We start from the raw sequence: 18,208 nt of genomic DNA, 5'->3' as shown, positions 1-18,208 counted from the left end.
AAGCAATCTATTCGCGAGGTCTCATATCTTTCTGAATTATTTCATTCGCATACTGATATCCAAATAACCACTCAGCAATTGCCTGATCACGATGAATTGCAGTATGTCTTCGTCTAAGTTTGACATGATTTTTTATCAGAGTTGATAATACACCAAGAAATTATTTGCCAGAATCAACCTGTAGCAACTGTGGCCATCGCAAGGGTCATCGCTGCAGAATTCGTTCAAAAGCAGATACAACTTCAGCTGCTGTTTTAGTTGATAAGTTGATAGTGGTTCTACGTCTTTATACCTACTTTCAAAGTCAGCGGCAGTCAAAACGTATTTGTATGTACGTGACTGACGTCTACCGATTTAAATAGTACCGTGTGGTAAAAGTAAAATATATGCTTGATGAACTTCATTAGGAGTGCTGACATCAAAATATGCATGCTGTAGTTTTGTAGGTGGTGGTAGATACATTTGCCATATTGCCTGTCGTGCTATCCAGTTGGCAGCAACAGAACATGTAACATTTGCTGCATCAGCACGTTTACTAATCGCTGCTCTACTCGTCCAATATCATCTTGGGCTATAATAACTCGATTCCATTATTGTAATAATAGGTTGATTAATCACCAGCCCCTAGCACTAGTTTACCTTTCATCTCAGATCTTATCAACCAAATAGCTAGTGATTATCTGAAGGATCTATATTTTATGGAATTTAACGAGTGAATCAACTTTACATCTGCAATATGTCGTTGGTGTCAATAATTACTTATATAAGCTACATCATGAACGTGATATGCTTGATCAATTGCATTTATTGGATATTCTCTAGGTCTTGGTTGATGTAGCTCGTCAAGTTAGATATCATGTCGTGTTCCAGGACCGCAATAATTATATTCAGGAAGATGTTTTCCCCTGGGTATTTAGGCCATGGAGATCCTGATAATTTTTATAAGGAACGAGCGATATCACCACCGATTTTCTTATTAGAAATAAATATATATTTTTTGTACCACATTTTACACATTTACCTGTAAGTGCACGTTTTATTTTTTATTTTATTTTTTGTTATTTATGTTGCTAATCGACCTGTGGGGTGAATGCTCTACATGGAACATAATATAAATCCATATTATTTATTATGTTTGTATAAAATGGATGTCATTGATTTCTCAGCGACACGAAAGCAAGAACCAGCAAAACATCATCCAGCGCTACCAAATTCTGTCAGAGCAATTACCATAGTTCCATCCGGATCGGGCAAAAACATAATTACTGCTTAATCTGATAATGCGACGACTCAAAATGGATAAGTTGTATTTAGTACCTACGTCTCGTCGATGATCAGAGATGTTACGATATACTTAAAGATTATAATGAAAATGCAAAATTGTTGGACGAAGATGGTAATAATATTATTGATTTTATAACCGATATTGATGAAACCCTATCTGTAGATGAACTCGATGGATTTATTAATAATCTTGTGGCATACGATTATTTAATTCTGTACTAACAATCAAATGCAGCTAGAATGTTTTCTCGAGGCAGGCATAAAAATACAGACGTATTTATGTTACTCAGCGATATAAACAAATACCTAAAGTAATCAGAGATAAATGTAATATTTTAGTTGTGTTTAATGGAGTCGATACAGATACTCTGCGAAATATTCATCAGACTTGGTGTAGTGGGGACATGGACATGATAGGTTCGAAAACTTCTTTTCTACAGCACAATCTACTCCACACGGATTTATAACAATAAATTTACATGATCCTCGACCGCGATATCGTATAGGTTTTGATAACATATTTGGTTGATATATTGATATAATAAGGATTTAATTACTCACACATTTATAGCAGTAGAGATGGTGCGACCACAAATAAGCGTCACGGTGGGTAAAATTTGTTTTGAAAAACACGAAGATAAAGTAACAAAATAATCTTACCCAACGTTATTGACCATATATTTTTCGTCTTCGTAGGAAGCTTTATTTTTCAAAAATGGACCTTCCACCAAGTGGTTCGTACACCCTCTCTGATGCTCTAACTCTGAAAAGTGTCAGAACAGGGGATCGATATGGGGACCGCAAGGATGCAAACGAGTGCATTACCAATACTCTATCCTGACGCATAGCATTATTATTTTTTGTTTGAGTTGGTAGATTTTCTAGCCTGACTAATCACTTGGCAACAACACTAAACAATCTTGTTTAATTATATTGTTAATAAAACATGCCTCCAAGCCATATTTAATCAATCAGAGAGTCAGGCATCTTGTATTTTGTATTTCATTTGCATGGTATGCATTGATCATTTGCATGGTATGCATTGATCATGTCAAAGTTTGTTTTCATCACAGCTGTTATATATGACATTAAAATGAATGAAGAAAGAATTTTCAAGAGAGAAAAGGATCTATAGAAAAGAATTTATTATTATTATTATTATTATTATTATTATTATTGGAGTTCCACATAATATGTGTTTGAATTTTTTACGTAGCGTTAAAAATTTTTCAGTCATATCGTTACGATGCATCAGGTCTGCCAGTTGATAGTGATGTCTAACAGTGGGGCATCATGCTGCAGACATGTAGCAGCATGTCCCACAAATTTCACATTAACAGAGGAACAGCTGCTAATAACATTTATTGGCTTGACTTGGCCGGGGTTCAAACCCGCGACCTCCTGCATCTGTTAGGATGCTCCAACACTTAGGCCACTAGAGAGGTGTATAACATGACCATGCATGGCACCGGGTGGCTGCGTGGTCTAAATCACTCGCTTTTTCGCTGTCAATGCCGTTTCACTTCTCTCCACGTGGGTTTGTGTCTCGTGCTCGGCCGATGTGGGTATTTTAGCAAACTACAGTTAGCTTCCCTTGGATCCGGGAATCTTACAGGGGTTTTCGAGGCTTCTTCCTTCACCAGTTATTCTGACCGCCATATATAGCCTATCTGGCACTGGGAAACAGCGTTAAACACCAACAAAAACCTAATGACACCCTGTGTTATTCATATACATGACATCAGTGTGATTACAACGTGGTTAATCTGTTACAAACCATCTACATTGTACTTATTCGAATATTGATGTACAATCCAATTGTGAAGTAATTATGTCACATCTGTTTCAGTTAGAAGGCAGTCTAATTCTTGCTGGTCTGATCCAATTCTTCATCGGGGCCACAGGATTGACGGGATTACTCCTACGTTACCTGGGACCTGTAACCATAGTTACGGCCATGCTACTGAACGGAATCTACATAGTCAAGGCCTGTATGAAATTCATTCAGGCACAGTGGGGCATTGCACTTCTGTACGTCATTTTATTATCTTATCATCTTAGAGACAGATTTCGTAAGAATCGATTTATGTATCTAGATCTACCTATGTATTCGTTGAAGACTGCAAAACTGTATGTAGTTATTACCAAATCCAAGCATTTTATTACAATTTTACTTCTACGACATTCATTTACATTTACCAAAGAAATAATATAATTTATCGTATCGCCCCGAAGACAGATTAATTTAGTTCAGATGACCCTCTTTCACGACGGACACAGTAGATTATCAATGAATTTTGTTTTGAGATGGCACTCTTTCACGATGGAATCTGCATCTTCATAGAATTCTGTTAACAAAAGACTTTATCTCAGATGTAGTCCTCTGCGTGCTTCATGCCAAGGTGTTCCAAAGAATGAAATCTTGCAAGCTAGAAAGTAGTTCGATCAATCAACTCCCCAAATTTCTGCTGATACTGATGACGATATGTGGATCTAATGTCACCTGTTCATTACAATTTGCAATTTTGCTGCATGCAAATCTTTCCGAAACAAACCTGCGTACGCTTTAGTCGCATACCGGTAATTGGTAATAGCCATATCGAGCGCGAAATTCAAAATGGCCACAGTACAGATGGTTGTACAATTCCACAGGGATTTACAAGTAAACAAAATAGGATTTGTTCAGGAAATATAATGTACATGTCACCAAAAGAACCCTTTAGCCGACGGTAGCTTTACAATCGCGAGAAATACCGATACGTGTATACACTGTACTCCGATATGTTCAGCCGATAATTGGCTGCAAATAATTGAAGCATTTAAAGAATATGTGATATCAGCCCCTAACCTGAAAATCAATATCATCACGGGTGAGGGGATTATGTATCGACCTAGCTAGAAGGGCACTCGTAGCCAGTGCTTAACATATTATTTCATGGCATGTTTAAGGCTTATTTTATTAATTTTATTCGACCACTAATTATTTGGAAAACCGAGTCATATTCCTATTTCTAGGGATATATCACATTTCTCTATGTGCATGCGGTGCAAATTTAAAACACAAGCACTGTCATTCGATATTTGTACCTTATGAAAAGGATCCACTTTACGATCTCCATCCACAGTCTCTCGCCTCCTTTGCACTTCTTCATCTTTCAGCACGTCGCCCTTCACCTTTACGTTTTCGCATAACAAGCCCCGTTCGTATTTAGAGTTACTGGCGTTAGGACCTCATTAATGTTCAAAACCTTGGTGATCTTTCGCAGTTTTAGTTAGGTTCTAGTCAGTTTTTCTTATGAAACAATTCTGATAAAATGTTAGGTAATCAGGCCTTTTCTTTGGGCAATTACATTGTTAACTGCTCGTAGGAACACTTGAAGTTATCTTCCAAATAGCATGTGCTAAATTAAGATTCATGTTGATCTAGTTGAAAAAAATTAATTGTAAAATAAAATGGAAGATAGCGAAGAAGAGCAGCAAGATGAAATCAATAAAACCAAGACAGAAACTTTGCAAAGGACACAATACCCAGATTTAAATGAACTTCCTAGGCATCTTGGTCAGCAGTCACATATATGAACGCAAAAAATGAACAAATTCCTGTAACACTAAAATAAATAGAGCAGGACAAAATAAATTGTTCAAACGGACAATATATGACTTCATAAAGTGTGGAATATCTGTTTTGGCTATCTTCTTCATTATTTCAAAATGCCAAGTTACTTTAATACATCAGCACAAACATTTGAAAATGACAATGATAAATCAACCAAAGCGCAAAGGTAAAATCCAACCATGACAGCAATATCATAAAATTGTCATAACAGACTTTTCAATCTATTTTGCAATAGCTATAATAGTTCTCCAGATATCAAATATCTAGCGGACAAAGAAAAAAATGAACACAATTTTCCACGCGATTATTAAATCAGTGTTTCATTAGCATAAAGCAAGAACTTGAATAAGTTATTGAAATTTACAATTGGTCCACTATCTGCACCAGCCAAAATGGAAATGTAAGATATTTCATAGCTTATCAGCCTATTTTATCTTGGTTAACAATTGACTATATGACAGCACATAGATGTTTATTTGACAAACGTGTTAACACATTTCAATTGAGTTAAAAATCAAATATACATTCCAGCAGAATGTTAGATCATCTCTCGAATTCGCTACATATTACAATGTAAAACATTGGCGATACAATTGTCCGCGCTACACGGAAATGATCATTCACAACAAAAGTTTCAAAGATTATTAAATCGTTAAATAAACCATCGACAAGTTGCATAGTAAGAACTACCTAATAAAACACAGATTACTGAAAGAGAATAGTGTATCTCCTTAATTACAATAGTCAAGTAAATCCCTTTGATCTAGAATATTTCCTTAATTACAATATTCAAGTACATCCCTTTGATATAAAGTATCTCCTTAATTACAAGTCAAGTAAATCCCTTTAATCTAGAGAATCTTCTTAATTTCAAGTCAATTAAATCCCTTTGATCTAGAGCATCTCCTTAAATACAACAGTCAAGTAATTCCCTTTAGTCTAGATTATCTCATTAAATACAATAGTCATGCAAATCAATTAAATATAGAGTATCTACTTAGTTACAATAGTCAAGTAAATCCCTTTACTCTAAAGTATCGCCTTAGTTATAATAGTCAAGTTAATCCCTATAATTTAGAGTATCTCCTTAAGGAAAATAGTTAAGTAAATCCCTTTGATCTACTGTATCTCCTTAACTACAATAGTCAAGTAAATCCCCTTGATCTAGTGTATTTCCTTGAACACAATGCTCAAGTAAATTCCTTTAATCTAGAGTGTCTCCTTAATTGCAAGTCAAGTAAATCCCTTTGATCTACATTATCTCCTTAATTACTCTGTTTAAGTAATTCCTTTGAACTAGTATATCTCTTTAAAGACAATAGTCAAGTAAATTCCTTTAATCTAGAGCATCTCTTCAATTACAGTAGTCAACCAAATCAATTTAATCTAGTATATCTCCTTGGATACAATAGTCAAGTAAATCCCTTTGATCTGGTCTATCTCCTTAACTGAAATAGTCACGTAAATCCATTTAATCTAAAGTATCTCCTTAGTTACAATAGTCAAGTAAATCCCTTTGATCTAGAATATTTCCTTAATTACAAGTCAAATAAATCTCTTTAATCTAGTGTATCTCCTTAAATACCATATTCAAGTAAATCCCTTTGATCTATAATATCTTCTTGATTACATGTCAAGTAAATCCCTTTAATCTAGAGAATCTCCTTAAATACCATATTCAAATAAATCCCTTCGATCTTAGTTTCCATTTAGGTATTTTGAGTTTAGGTTTCAAAAGATATTCTGACATATTATGTTAGAGCATTTGAGTTTTCATAAAATTATCAGGAGTTATAATCTGCTCAAAAGATAGTCATACTAACTTCTTCAAAAGATGATTCGATTCTTACGGTCTAAATGTTATTTTACGCACATTTATATCGTGTTCATTTATTCCGTATTATGTCCGCATATTTGTATCGTGTCCATTTATCCCGTATTATATTCGCATATCTGTATTGTGTACATTTAGCCCGTATTTTGTCCGCATATTCGAGAAAAGGAAAGATATGGTCTGCTATACTGATCGAGTTAATGCGAATTTTAGCTATCCATACATATATAATCTTGACTGCCAGATCTGATAGATCTGTTATCATCAGAAAACCCGGATGCAAAGCGTCGAGTCATATTCCGGATAATGTGATCCTCACATAAAAAGTGATCTAGCAAACAATATGGAATTACTGCGACGACGATGTATTTGTTATGAACCTATCATTTTTCAGATAAAGCAATAAAATCCCAAAACATAAATGAAAAAAAAAATTGTCTTAAAATTTCAACCTCTCTGAATGAGCTCCATTGGAAGGTATAAACTCAATTTTACTTTAAAATAGCTAACATGCGCATGAATATTGATGTCATGTATGAAGAGTGTGTAACAACATTCACTCATATTCAACATAAGTTTTGGGAAGCAGATTCTTCAACGTGATTTTAACTTATTGCACAGTCATCAGATTGTGCAACACTGACGATATCACCAGCTGAATAATTATACAAGTTTCCTTCTGAATCCCTAATGATAGCATTTGAGCGGTTTATAGCGAGACACTATGCGAAGCTATTTTGGGGACTTGGCGTAGGAAAGAGAGCTTTATTTGGACAGTTATTTACACCTGGATTGAGCAAATTGCTGGAACCTGATGATAAGGATTTGTTGAAGAGAATGCTACACATTTCCATTTATACGTCACTTGTGGCAAGAGCATAGCCATTCAAAGTTTCTCACTTGTAAACTGGAAACAATGTAGTTCCAGCCTTGTTTTATAAAATGATAATAAGGAATATAAAAATCTTGATGATTTTCCTACTTTAGAGATTCTGGATTCTTTGGTAGAAAATTGATAGATATATTTCTAATAGGAGAAGTATCACGTATGATCTTAAAAATCTCAGGTACATTCGGGAAAAAAGCAAGATATTCTAACGTTGTGAAGAAACTATTATCACTAATATTGGCATTGTAATGAGTTTGGAGGAATACAATCAAAACAGAAAAGAACAACCATTGCTTGAGATGACGTGCACAAATACGGGTTCGTGTAAATAACGACCTAGCCGAAACTACTGGGTCTTGCATTCAGTGAGACGCAAAGAAGTTTGCGTTCATGAGAACGTCCGATTCTGTATGATGGGCTAAATACATATTGTTGGTAAAATCTCTGCTGCTTTTCAAAGCTATCTGGTCAACGAGAGTATATATCCTGTATATACAAGGAAGATGAGCCGCTGAGTCCGAAAATTCATTAAGTGTCGCATTGAAATGTATTTATGCACCTTCGCCACTAATATGGCCTCTATTTATCTAGATGGTTCCAGGAAAATAATTGTGTTGAGCCTTTGATGATCGTTTTACAATATATTATGCGAGGTTTCATCGCAAAAGAGCATCGTTTAACGAATAAATTGCACACTTGCGTAACGATTATTTGCTGATGAATCGTGAGGAGTGCTCTCAAACGTGGCTGATTCAATATCACAATATTATAGCAATGTAACTAAACGCGCAATTGGATTAAAACCCACTGGCTCTAAGCGGCAGATGATTGTAGAGGTTGTTAGAGGTGATTTGCTTTCACACACAGAGGTAACTAGAATGTGGGCAACTTCGTGCTACTGATCCAGTGTGGTTTCTAGTTTTATATAAGATATCGGACCAAATTAATATTTCAGGACATCTAACACCTTACCATCTGGCGCTGGAAACTTTAAATGCTCCCGAAGAACGAGCGACAAAGGCTTTTGGTATAGTCTTCGTGAGAAAAGAATTGTAAATCATTCCCACGAATATATAACTACCGCAAGTGAGCATCCTCAGCGCGCGATCGCGTGGTATAATGATGCTTAAATGGTGATTTCGTCATGAAAAATCCATCACTTGGTGCACAGCGGGATAAATTCATCTGAGTGCAACCCACCACATATAGGCGTTGTTTACATGAGTGGGTAGAACTTGCTACATGTGTGAATTCATGTCGATCGAGGTAACACAACACTCTCCGTACATGTCGTGTCGGAGATTTGATACACAACCACACACGAGACTCCTTTGGCTTTCTTAGCAATTTTGCTGGATCCTTATTCGAAGGGGAGAACAGAGCCAACCATGATCGAGAAAAGTATATGTTACAGTCTAACGTATTCTTCGATGGACATACCATCACAATCCTCTTTGAAGTTTTCAATGATTTTCTTGCTGACACTGCTGAACAACAGATGGTTCTTCGGGTACTCAGTGATGTTGAATTTGTTTGCTTGCGACTTTGATTTTGTTACTGTAAACAGCAAGCCCACCACTGAACATCTTTCTTTTGACGAGGCTGTTCTCAGTTCATATATTTACTTTTCATAAATGACATGGATAGTCTAGATACACCATTACATGTGGCAAAACACATTTATGCCAGAATATCAAATGCAAGACGAAAAGGTTCCCATGTCGACATTGCCTGCATGTGCTCCCCATGCAACAGGTGTTTGGCAATCATTTACTACTCACACATAATGGTGTCTCTGGACCATCCATGTCGCTTAGCAATAGCAGACCAATATTAGTACACTCAAACGTATGTGTGAGTAGTCGCTTTACATCAAAGCTTTGTCTCAACCGAACACGGAGACACCGGGTTTGAGTTCTTCAAGAGTTTTGATCATGGTCATAGAAGACTGTACATGGATTTCTGTATCAAATGCTTGAGTTGGCTTTTTTACTGTCGGCATTTGTAGGCTGATTTGGGAACTCATTTATTGTTGTGTTCAGATGTAATTTGAAAGGAATCATTCATTAAAATTTTTAATTGATGTTACAAAGCGCTCAATGACTTTGTTTGACTAAAACACTACTTTTTGGTTATTGTGAATTCTTTAAAGTTAAAAGACATTCTGCATTACATCATTCGGAATATTTTATAAAAAATTACTTGTGATAGGACATTTAGGGTTATATGGGAATTCATTCCAAACAGTTAAGGTTTTGCTTTGTAATACTAAGCTTGTTAGCTTTGCTTGTTTCTGTCACTTAATTAAAGACTAAAGAACCGTTACATATTATGGTTGTCAGCTTTCAAGTGATCCTCAAGAGCATCAAAGATGTCTTATAATTGCAAATGCGAATCTTTTAACGAAGAACATTATCACTTAGGGAAGCATAAGGTATGATAAATGAGCTAGCGTTTTGTGTTTTTGGTCTTTGATCAAGATGATGTATATTAATTGTCACCGCTAAAACATGACGATGTGGTTTTGCTAGAGTGTTGTACCATGTTTAAAATACATCTGCTGTCTATGTACAGTGATTGACACATAATGTAAATTACCGAACCAAAATAATCACACAATGTAGGAAGTGGTGTAATCGAATATGTATCACTTCTGACAATATTTTAATAGATAATGTGTCAGCTCTCTGTTTTTATCGAGTCATCTTGCGTTACACTGCACAATCAGGTTGACTCAATAACGTCACATGTATTTCAAATCACTACCTTCACATATTAAGGGCTCTTTTATTGTAAAGTTGTTGATTTTAGCAGCCGAAACTTAAAATCATCCCTTCCAGCAGTACGAAAATGCGAAATTTAGGTAAATAATGAATTCTCTCCACATCTACAGTTTTAAAATAATCACTCTGTCATAAGCAACTTGGTATTCCTTTAATATAGAACAGCGAATGCAATTAGCTATGGACTGATTTATCACACTATCTGAATCCTCTACATTCATGTTAATAATACCTTATATACATACTTCACTGATGTCTAGTTGATGTTTCAGAACGTGTGGTGTCGCGGTTATCCGGTCTGTATATCTGGAACATAAGAAGACACCCCTGCCATACTGGACCAGGGACAAGGGTTTTCACATCACGTTCTACCCATTTCACCAAGTATTTGCTGTGAGAATAACTACTATATATTTGTACTAAAGGTAGAAAGCATCCTAAAGAGCACCAAATATTAAAAACATGATGACATGAAAAGCATCCGATTTCAAGTTACATATATTTTGAATTTATGCAATGACAACACAAGTAATTTAAGCATTGAGTTCGGGTCAAATAGAGCTGTATCATATGAAGTCTGGATCCAATCTGGCTTAAAGACACGGCAACAACTCGATGGTTTTTGAACGGATTTCTACAAATTGATTCATGATATATAGATTTCTTTGTTTTCATGTCGCCAAATTCATATTTCTAAAATCAGAAATGGAATGCTTGTCGTGATTTAAGTATTAGTATAAAATATAAGTACATGTTTACTAATCAATAATCAAGGATTGGTACATCATTTTTATTAATGCGGAATTAAAGATAGGTCACATGATGTTGCCAACACTTAAAGTGATCACTGATGTGACCAGGTATGACACTTTTAAAACATTGTATGGAATGCGAAATTTGAGTGCACGATGTAGCGGTTGATGTGCTTACATAGTATCTCAGATAAATGCAAAGTTTAAGGGGCACCTGTCACTATAACCGTTAACGTCATTTTAAGTCACGTTGCGTCTGTAAATATATTCTCTCTTTTTGAAGATCCTGATATCAATTATGGTTGGCTGGTTGGTCTGCGCTGTGCTGACATATTTCAACGTTTTCTCATCTTCTAAGGACGCTCCTGATTACCTGGCTAGAACTGATGCTCGATCTCAAATTATACACGACGCCAAGTGGTTTTCTGTGCCATATCCAGGTAACGATTCCAACAAATTTCATTCCTCAGTGAATGATATTTTTGACCATTCTAGCTGTATAATTGATTGAGGAGAGAGTCTTTGAGTCGTTGTTGTTGTTGAGTTTAATTATAGTAGCGTTCGCACAACTGTGCATGTGCCACTTCTTTCTGACTGCACCGCAGCCTGCTAGTTGTTCCTGGGGAAGGGGATGGTGCCACCTCCCCCAGGCTTTTATGGATTCAAGGAACCCTGATAATTTGGCCTCAATCTGTGGGTCCATAAAGGTCCCTACAGTTGAATGGTTGGCTGTCATTAGTGAGAAGGAGAGCTCGGGAACGGTCCTGCTTGCTTTACATCGCTGGTTTCTTGTTGCATTTGCCTGGTGTTTTTTTTTTTTTTTTTTTTTTTTATTTTTTCGAAATTTTTTTTTTTCTTCTTCAAAATGTTCTAAAAGGAGGGGGGATGTTCTATGCTGTTTATAGCGTTTCTTAGTAGATATCATGTATGAAGAGAGATTTTCAAGGTTATTATGTTATTACTAGTCGAGGTGTTTAGGGTGTGTTTCCTACGTTATGTTATTTATAAGTTTTTAGATATTACCTCTTTAAGTTATTTATTAATTGATGTTTTTAGAGATTGAATGTTATTTATACTTTATTTAGCAAGAGACCGGAGTCCTAGCCGATTACACGGTTCGTTAAGGACATCTAGGACAGGAATCCTAGCTGATTACTCGGTTCGTTAAGGACATCTAGGACATCCGATTTTGCGGTTTCCTTAGTTTTTTTTATAGCTGCTTCGCAAGTGAATTATTTATTAATACTTTTTTAAAATTGAATGATATGTTATCGTTTTTTATGTGGTGGCTTCTAAATTTATTTAGCTAGTTACTGGGTCTTTTGGTTTTGTGGGGATAGTAATTATATTTTGTTCCTAAGTCCTGCTGAGTCTATGAATTGATTTATATTTTTATATGCTGATTGTTTATTTTTATTAGAGTCCATAAGTAACTCTGGGTATGTGTGTGGTGATCCAATCTCTTTTTGGTTTTTGATAAATATTTTCCGAGCGGGTTGATATTTTGGGCATATATTGAATACGTGGTGTAGATCTTCGGTGGTGTGGCAGTTAAAGCAGTTAATGGTTGCTGGTTTGGATCCTATAAACCTTCCAAAACTGCTTGCTAATTTAGTTTTCCCAGTTATTATCCTGTTTATGGTTTTCTGTTCTAAATAGGTACCCTTAGGTAGCTGCATGTTCCTATCTACGTTTTTTTTTGGTTTCATGGTGCTTTTTACCTTTTGTGGAGGAGTTCCAAAAATCTTGCCATATTTGGTCTATATATGTTTGTGCGAAGCTTATTGCTTCTGTAGAGCTATAGTGAAACTTGATAGAGTTTTGATCTCCTAGTTTGGTTTTTGCAACTTTGTCTGCTGTTTCGTTGCCAGAGATTCCAATGTGCGACGGTATCCACATGAGCTTGACTAATTGATGTGCTGTGGTGATATCGTCGATTAATTGGCATGCTCTGTCGAGGAATTGTTCCCTAGAGTGTGTATTGCGATTTTGGATCGATTTGATAACGCTTAGGGAATCGCTTATAATGACTGCTTTAGGTATTTGGTTGTCTTTGATCCATTGTAGTGATTCAAGTATAGCCCAGAATTCAGTGGTGTAAATGGAGCAATAGTCAGGTAATCTGGATCCCGTTTGTATATTAAATTCAGGCATGACTATTGCAGCTGCTGTTCTTGGTGGGTTGTTTGTTTTTGATCCATCGGTATATGTTTTAACATAGTCCGGGTATTTTTGGTTGATTTCGTTTACCAGTACAGGTTTTAGTAAGTTTTCTTGTCGTTCTTTATTACCTAATTTGGTAGCTTCAATGTTAATCCTTGGTGCTTTTGTAACCATGGTGATTTGTTCTGGTCTGTATTGTTTGTTACCTGTCTTTTTAGTTGAGGTATCTTTTTTCTTAGTTCAAGGATTACTTTGCCACTTGGTGTGATAGGTATGATTTTGGGTTTGAAGACAACTTTACACTTATTTATAGTTATTTTGGTGGGATGGTTGTCTGGGTGGGTATCTAATCGAATGGAGTATCGGAGAAGCAGTTCTTACCTACGTAATTTTAAGGGTAGTTCTCCTGTTAGTGTTTGTAGTTCTTCTAATGATGTTGAGGGGAGTGTTCCTGTGCATAATAGCAAGGCTTTTCTCTGGATAGTGTCAAGTTTTTGTAGTGCAGGCTGCTTAGCCGAGTTATATGCTTAGCAACCGTAATCCAGTTTTGATCTAATTAGGCTTTTATATATCGTGAGGAGGGTTTCCTGGTTGGATCCCCAGTCAGTCCCTGTGATGTTCCTGAGTAAATTGAGATCTTTGTTACAATTCTGGGTGAGTTGTTCAATGTGCTGTTTCCATGTGAGGTGGTTGTCAAAAGAACATTCCTAGGAATTTTACTACTGTTACGTATTTGATTAATTGATTTGTATATAGAAGTTTGGATAGACTAGGCTGTTATTTCGTTTGGGGGTGAATATGATTGCCACAGTTTTTTCATGAGATATTTTTAAACCCCATTTGTCAGTCTCTTATTCATGTTTCATTAACTATTATATGTTACCAAATTAAGTATCCGTATATGATATTTTATATGCTACCAAATTAAGTATCCGTATATTTATTGTGTATGTTACCAAATTAAGCAGCTGAAATTGAGGGTGACTATCTAATGTAGCTTTCGTACAACTGAAATTGGCCTTTTGTTCCTAAATTATTCTCATACAGACATTTTGAAAAGGCTTTTCCTGAGTCTTCCATCACTGCCACAAGATGATACTGACGTTTTACTTAGCTTATATTTCTTTTAGGTCAGTTTGGTTTGCCATCCTTTGACATCAGTGTTTTCGTTGGGTTTCTCATCGCAACGTTCATGTGCATTCTTGACTCCATTGGCGATTACATCGCATGCGCCCGAGTCTGTAGAGTGCCGCCACCACCTGCACACGCAGCCAATCGGGGAATAGCAGTAGAAGGATTAATGAGTGCTCTCTCTGGTGCGATCGGTTGTGGCCATGCAACCACGACGTATGGAGGAAATATCGGAGCTATTGGGATAACGAAAGTAACTACATTGTTTGGATATGTACCTCTGATTAACTAAGACCCAGTTGTATCTCCAGCATTTGGGATATATTTCTTTTTAAAGAAAACGCAAATGTTTTTATTATGACCTACCTTGTCAGGATCAACTATATGGGGTATACTCAAACATTTGGTTTAACCTTTTATGCTCAAACGTTATTCATTTTCGTGTTTTAAAACATTATCCATTAACGTAAACTACTCAAACATTATCAATAAACGCGATATGATTAAACATTACTCATATACGTGTACTCAATCATTATCAATAAATGTGAAATCCTCAAACATTATTCGTTATTGTGTGCTCAGACATTATCCGTAAATGTGATCTAATCAAACCTCCATAAATGTGATATACTCAAACATTATCCATAAATGTGATAGACTCAAAGCACCTTCTAACAGTAAATTACAGCAGCGAGATAAACCATAGATCCAATCCAACTAGCCTCACGATCACATTTAAGTTATAGTTAATCTTGTATCCGAATAAATTTTTGGGACGTATATTAACACGTTAATCAAACCAGTGTATTGTTCTTCCGAATCTCAAGAACTGTACAATTTTAAAGGAGGTTCCAAAATTAGTTTGCCTCAAGTAAATAAAGCAATTGAGTAATAAAGAAATGCAAAAAAATACAAATTCGACAGCACAAATGGCGGTGACTGACTAGAACCTTTAGTAGTAAGAGGGGCTGTTTACGGACAATGGAAAACCCAGTCAAAAAGGACGAGGGCATAATTACAGACAAGGTTTTTCAGACACCCCTGGGCAATTGTACAGACAATGGGAATTGAACATGGGGACTATTTGGGCTGTTTACGGCCAAGGGAAAGTGAATTTGTTGTATAGGGACAAAAGAAATTGAACAGGTAAGGTGACGTCACGGTACTGAAGATTGATAACAATGTGGCAAGGGGCTAACCTCAATCAGACCAAAAAGCGGAAAAAACCTAGAACACTTGGCGGGAACAGGACTGGCGGGACATAGACATACATAACACATACAAAATACAACATAGAAACACTGATGGATGAACATCAATCTATCGCACACAACAACTATACAACCGACTAAAATATTTTGGGCAAGAAAGCAAATCTTTTCGTGGTATATGAGTGACCACGAAATGTCCTTTTGGTTCTTCTTTTTCTTCTTCTTCTTCTTCTTCTTCTTCTTCTTCTTCTATTTTCTCTAGTTCTTCCACCATTTCCGAACCTGCTAAATGATTCCTTTCTTCTTCGTCTTTACATTATCTGGCATCCAGTCAGGATGTCCCATAGATGTAAATTTCTCCTGCACCTGCATCCAGTGTTCATTCATTGTTTCAAACTCCTCTTTGTTATTTCTGTTGCGTTTTTCCTTTCTCTTGTTTGCCCAGTTATCTTTCAATTTTTTACCACTTTTTCCAGCACGTTTCTCATCATTTCTTCAGCTTTCTTAAGTTGGTCTAGCCCCCACTTCAGAAAAGACCACCACTCTGTATAATTCAATATGTCTTCTAAAAAACACCAGACTTTCCTCACATTTTCAAGGACCTCATTTAAGGTTACAACTCACATATTTTGATCGAATGTAGCATCTTAACTTTTTCTAATTCCTTCTCTGTCATTCCTTTCACCAGATGTCTGGCTACTTTCAGGCTGGTCACTTGACTTGTCACAAAGGCTTTGATAATTGGATACATCCATTCATGTTCTAGCCTTTCCATAACGTAGGCAGCATCCACTATCCAGTACCAACTGTCTTTCAAATTGTTCAACAAATACATTGCCATCTTCGTTCATTCAATGTTGAATAGTGGGAATGGCGAACGCTTTGACTTTATAGTTGTCAAGCACGGACGTTAAGGAAACAGCTATTATACTCAATTCATATATTACCTACAATCAACACACGGGAAGGAGAATAAAAGAACAAAAATATACTATCCACCACGGGAAGGAGAAAAAAAAACAGAATATACTATCCACACACGGGAAGAGGAAAACAAACCCAAAATATATTATCCAAAACCCCATTATCTACTATTCACACACGGGATAGAGAAAAAAACACAAATCCAAACTATGCTCTCAAATTACCCATCATCTACTATCCACAAAAACGTACGCTAACGCTTACAAACCCCCAAAAACTACTATCTTCACAAAGGTATGCCCACTTATACAAACACACATTTTACTATCCACACAAACGTACGCTACTTATGCAAACACACATACACACAATTACATCAGTAAAGGAATAAGTGTTTATAATCACGCTACTCCACACACACTAAAATTGGCAACTTGAATAGTCTCTTTTCTAGCGATTTGGGTTGCCCTGAAAAGGGGTGCCTTTTCAAATCCAGGTGCACCTGGTTAATGATGACACCTCCCAGGCCGTGCCCCACAGACACAGAGAAGGCTCCGGTTGTTGTCCCAATTGACTGTAGCTGATGGGAAAGCGGAGGCGTGCTGTGTAGCCTCATCATTCCAAGCTTCAGTTTGCGGGACCCTGAAGACCTTCCTTCTGAAGTCTTCTCATGTACCAGACCCGTGGATGCTGAGGTTGTCGTGGTTGCTCTCACAACTCCTCCTCCCAGTTTTCCGTCTGTGGAATCACGGTCTTTTGTACTGGTGGGAGAGGTTGTGTCTGTGGTTGACGTGGCTGAGGTGCTGGTGCTGCCTGTGCAAGTGTACTGACCATCGAAGTCACCTAACACAATGGTCTCAGCATGAGGTGAGGTAGGATCCTTTCTTAAGTTTCTTTATTTTTCTTCTCCTCCTCTTCTTCAACCCTGGCACTTTCCTGGATTGCCTCCATGGCCAGTTCGCCCAGCAGGTGCATTTGGAGTTCAAGCGATTTGCTTATCCTGCTCATCTTCTTTTATTTGTCTCGTTGACAATGGGTAGCCAGACTAACAAGCTCTTCTTTTATTTTTGTGAAGCACGGACGCGATGAAAACACCCCCGACATTAAAACGTACAAGACCAATATCATCACCCCAAAATCATGAAACACGCGGACTTAAAATAAGCACTCATTCGCTTTTTAATTACTAGCACTAACTACAAACACAAACACATACAATGTTTTTGACAAGCTACGAAATGAAGTGCTTAAAGACACATTTCTAACAAAGTCAATCAAACGAGAAAAGTACTTACAGACACACTTCTATTATTTAACTTACCAAGATATTATTGGCAATTGAACTAGTATCTCTTTTTTAGAGTATCGGGTACCCTTGAAAATGGCTGTTTTCTGTGGACGGGGAGTTATGGCAATCTTTCATCGTCTAAGATTGCGAACCCGTCTGGCGACAGGCTTTCCCACTACATCGGGTCTGCTTCTTCGTAAAGAGAAGGAGAACTATTTCGTGTCTACACGGCAGTCAACAAAAGTCTCTGTATGGTTTCTGCTGCTGATGTTGCTGTTGCTCTCTCTTCTCTCCATTCTTATGAAGCTTGTACTTCTCCGTTGATTTTTC

At 36.7% G+C, this 18,208-nt stretch overlaps 1 protein-coding gene across 1 annotated transcript in view; it reads left to right on the top strand.

Moving 5' to 3' along the window:
* The window catches only part of LOC149794774 (solute carrier family 23 member 2-like), a 108,614-nt gene that overhangs the window by 74,407 nt on the left and 15,999 nt on the right, over positions 1–18,208 (top strand). The window contains exons 5-8 of the mRNA XM_089964417.1: positions 3,134–3,315; positions 10,679–10,799; positions 11,442–11,598; positions 14,452–14,705. Of these exons, the coding sequence (XP_089820543.1) occupies positions 3,134–3,315; positions 10,679–10,799; positions 11,442–11,598; positions 14,452–14,705 (714 nt within the window). The remainder of the gene's footprint in view (positions 1–3,133; positions 3,316–10,678; positions 10,800–11,441; positions 11,599–14,451; positions 14,706–18,208) is intronic.

Source organism: Sinohyriopsis cumingii, chromosome 7 (assembly GCF_028554795.1).
Source record: "Sinohyriopsis cumingii isolate HCF-2022 chromosome 7, ASM2855479v2, whole genome shotgun sequence".
Classification (NCBI taxonomy): domain Eukaryota; kingdom Metazoa; phylum Mollusca; class Bivalvia; order Unionida; family Unionidae; genus Sinohyriopsis; species Sinohyriopsis cumingii.
This window is presented reverse-complemented; position numbering and strand designations above follow the sequence as displayed.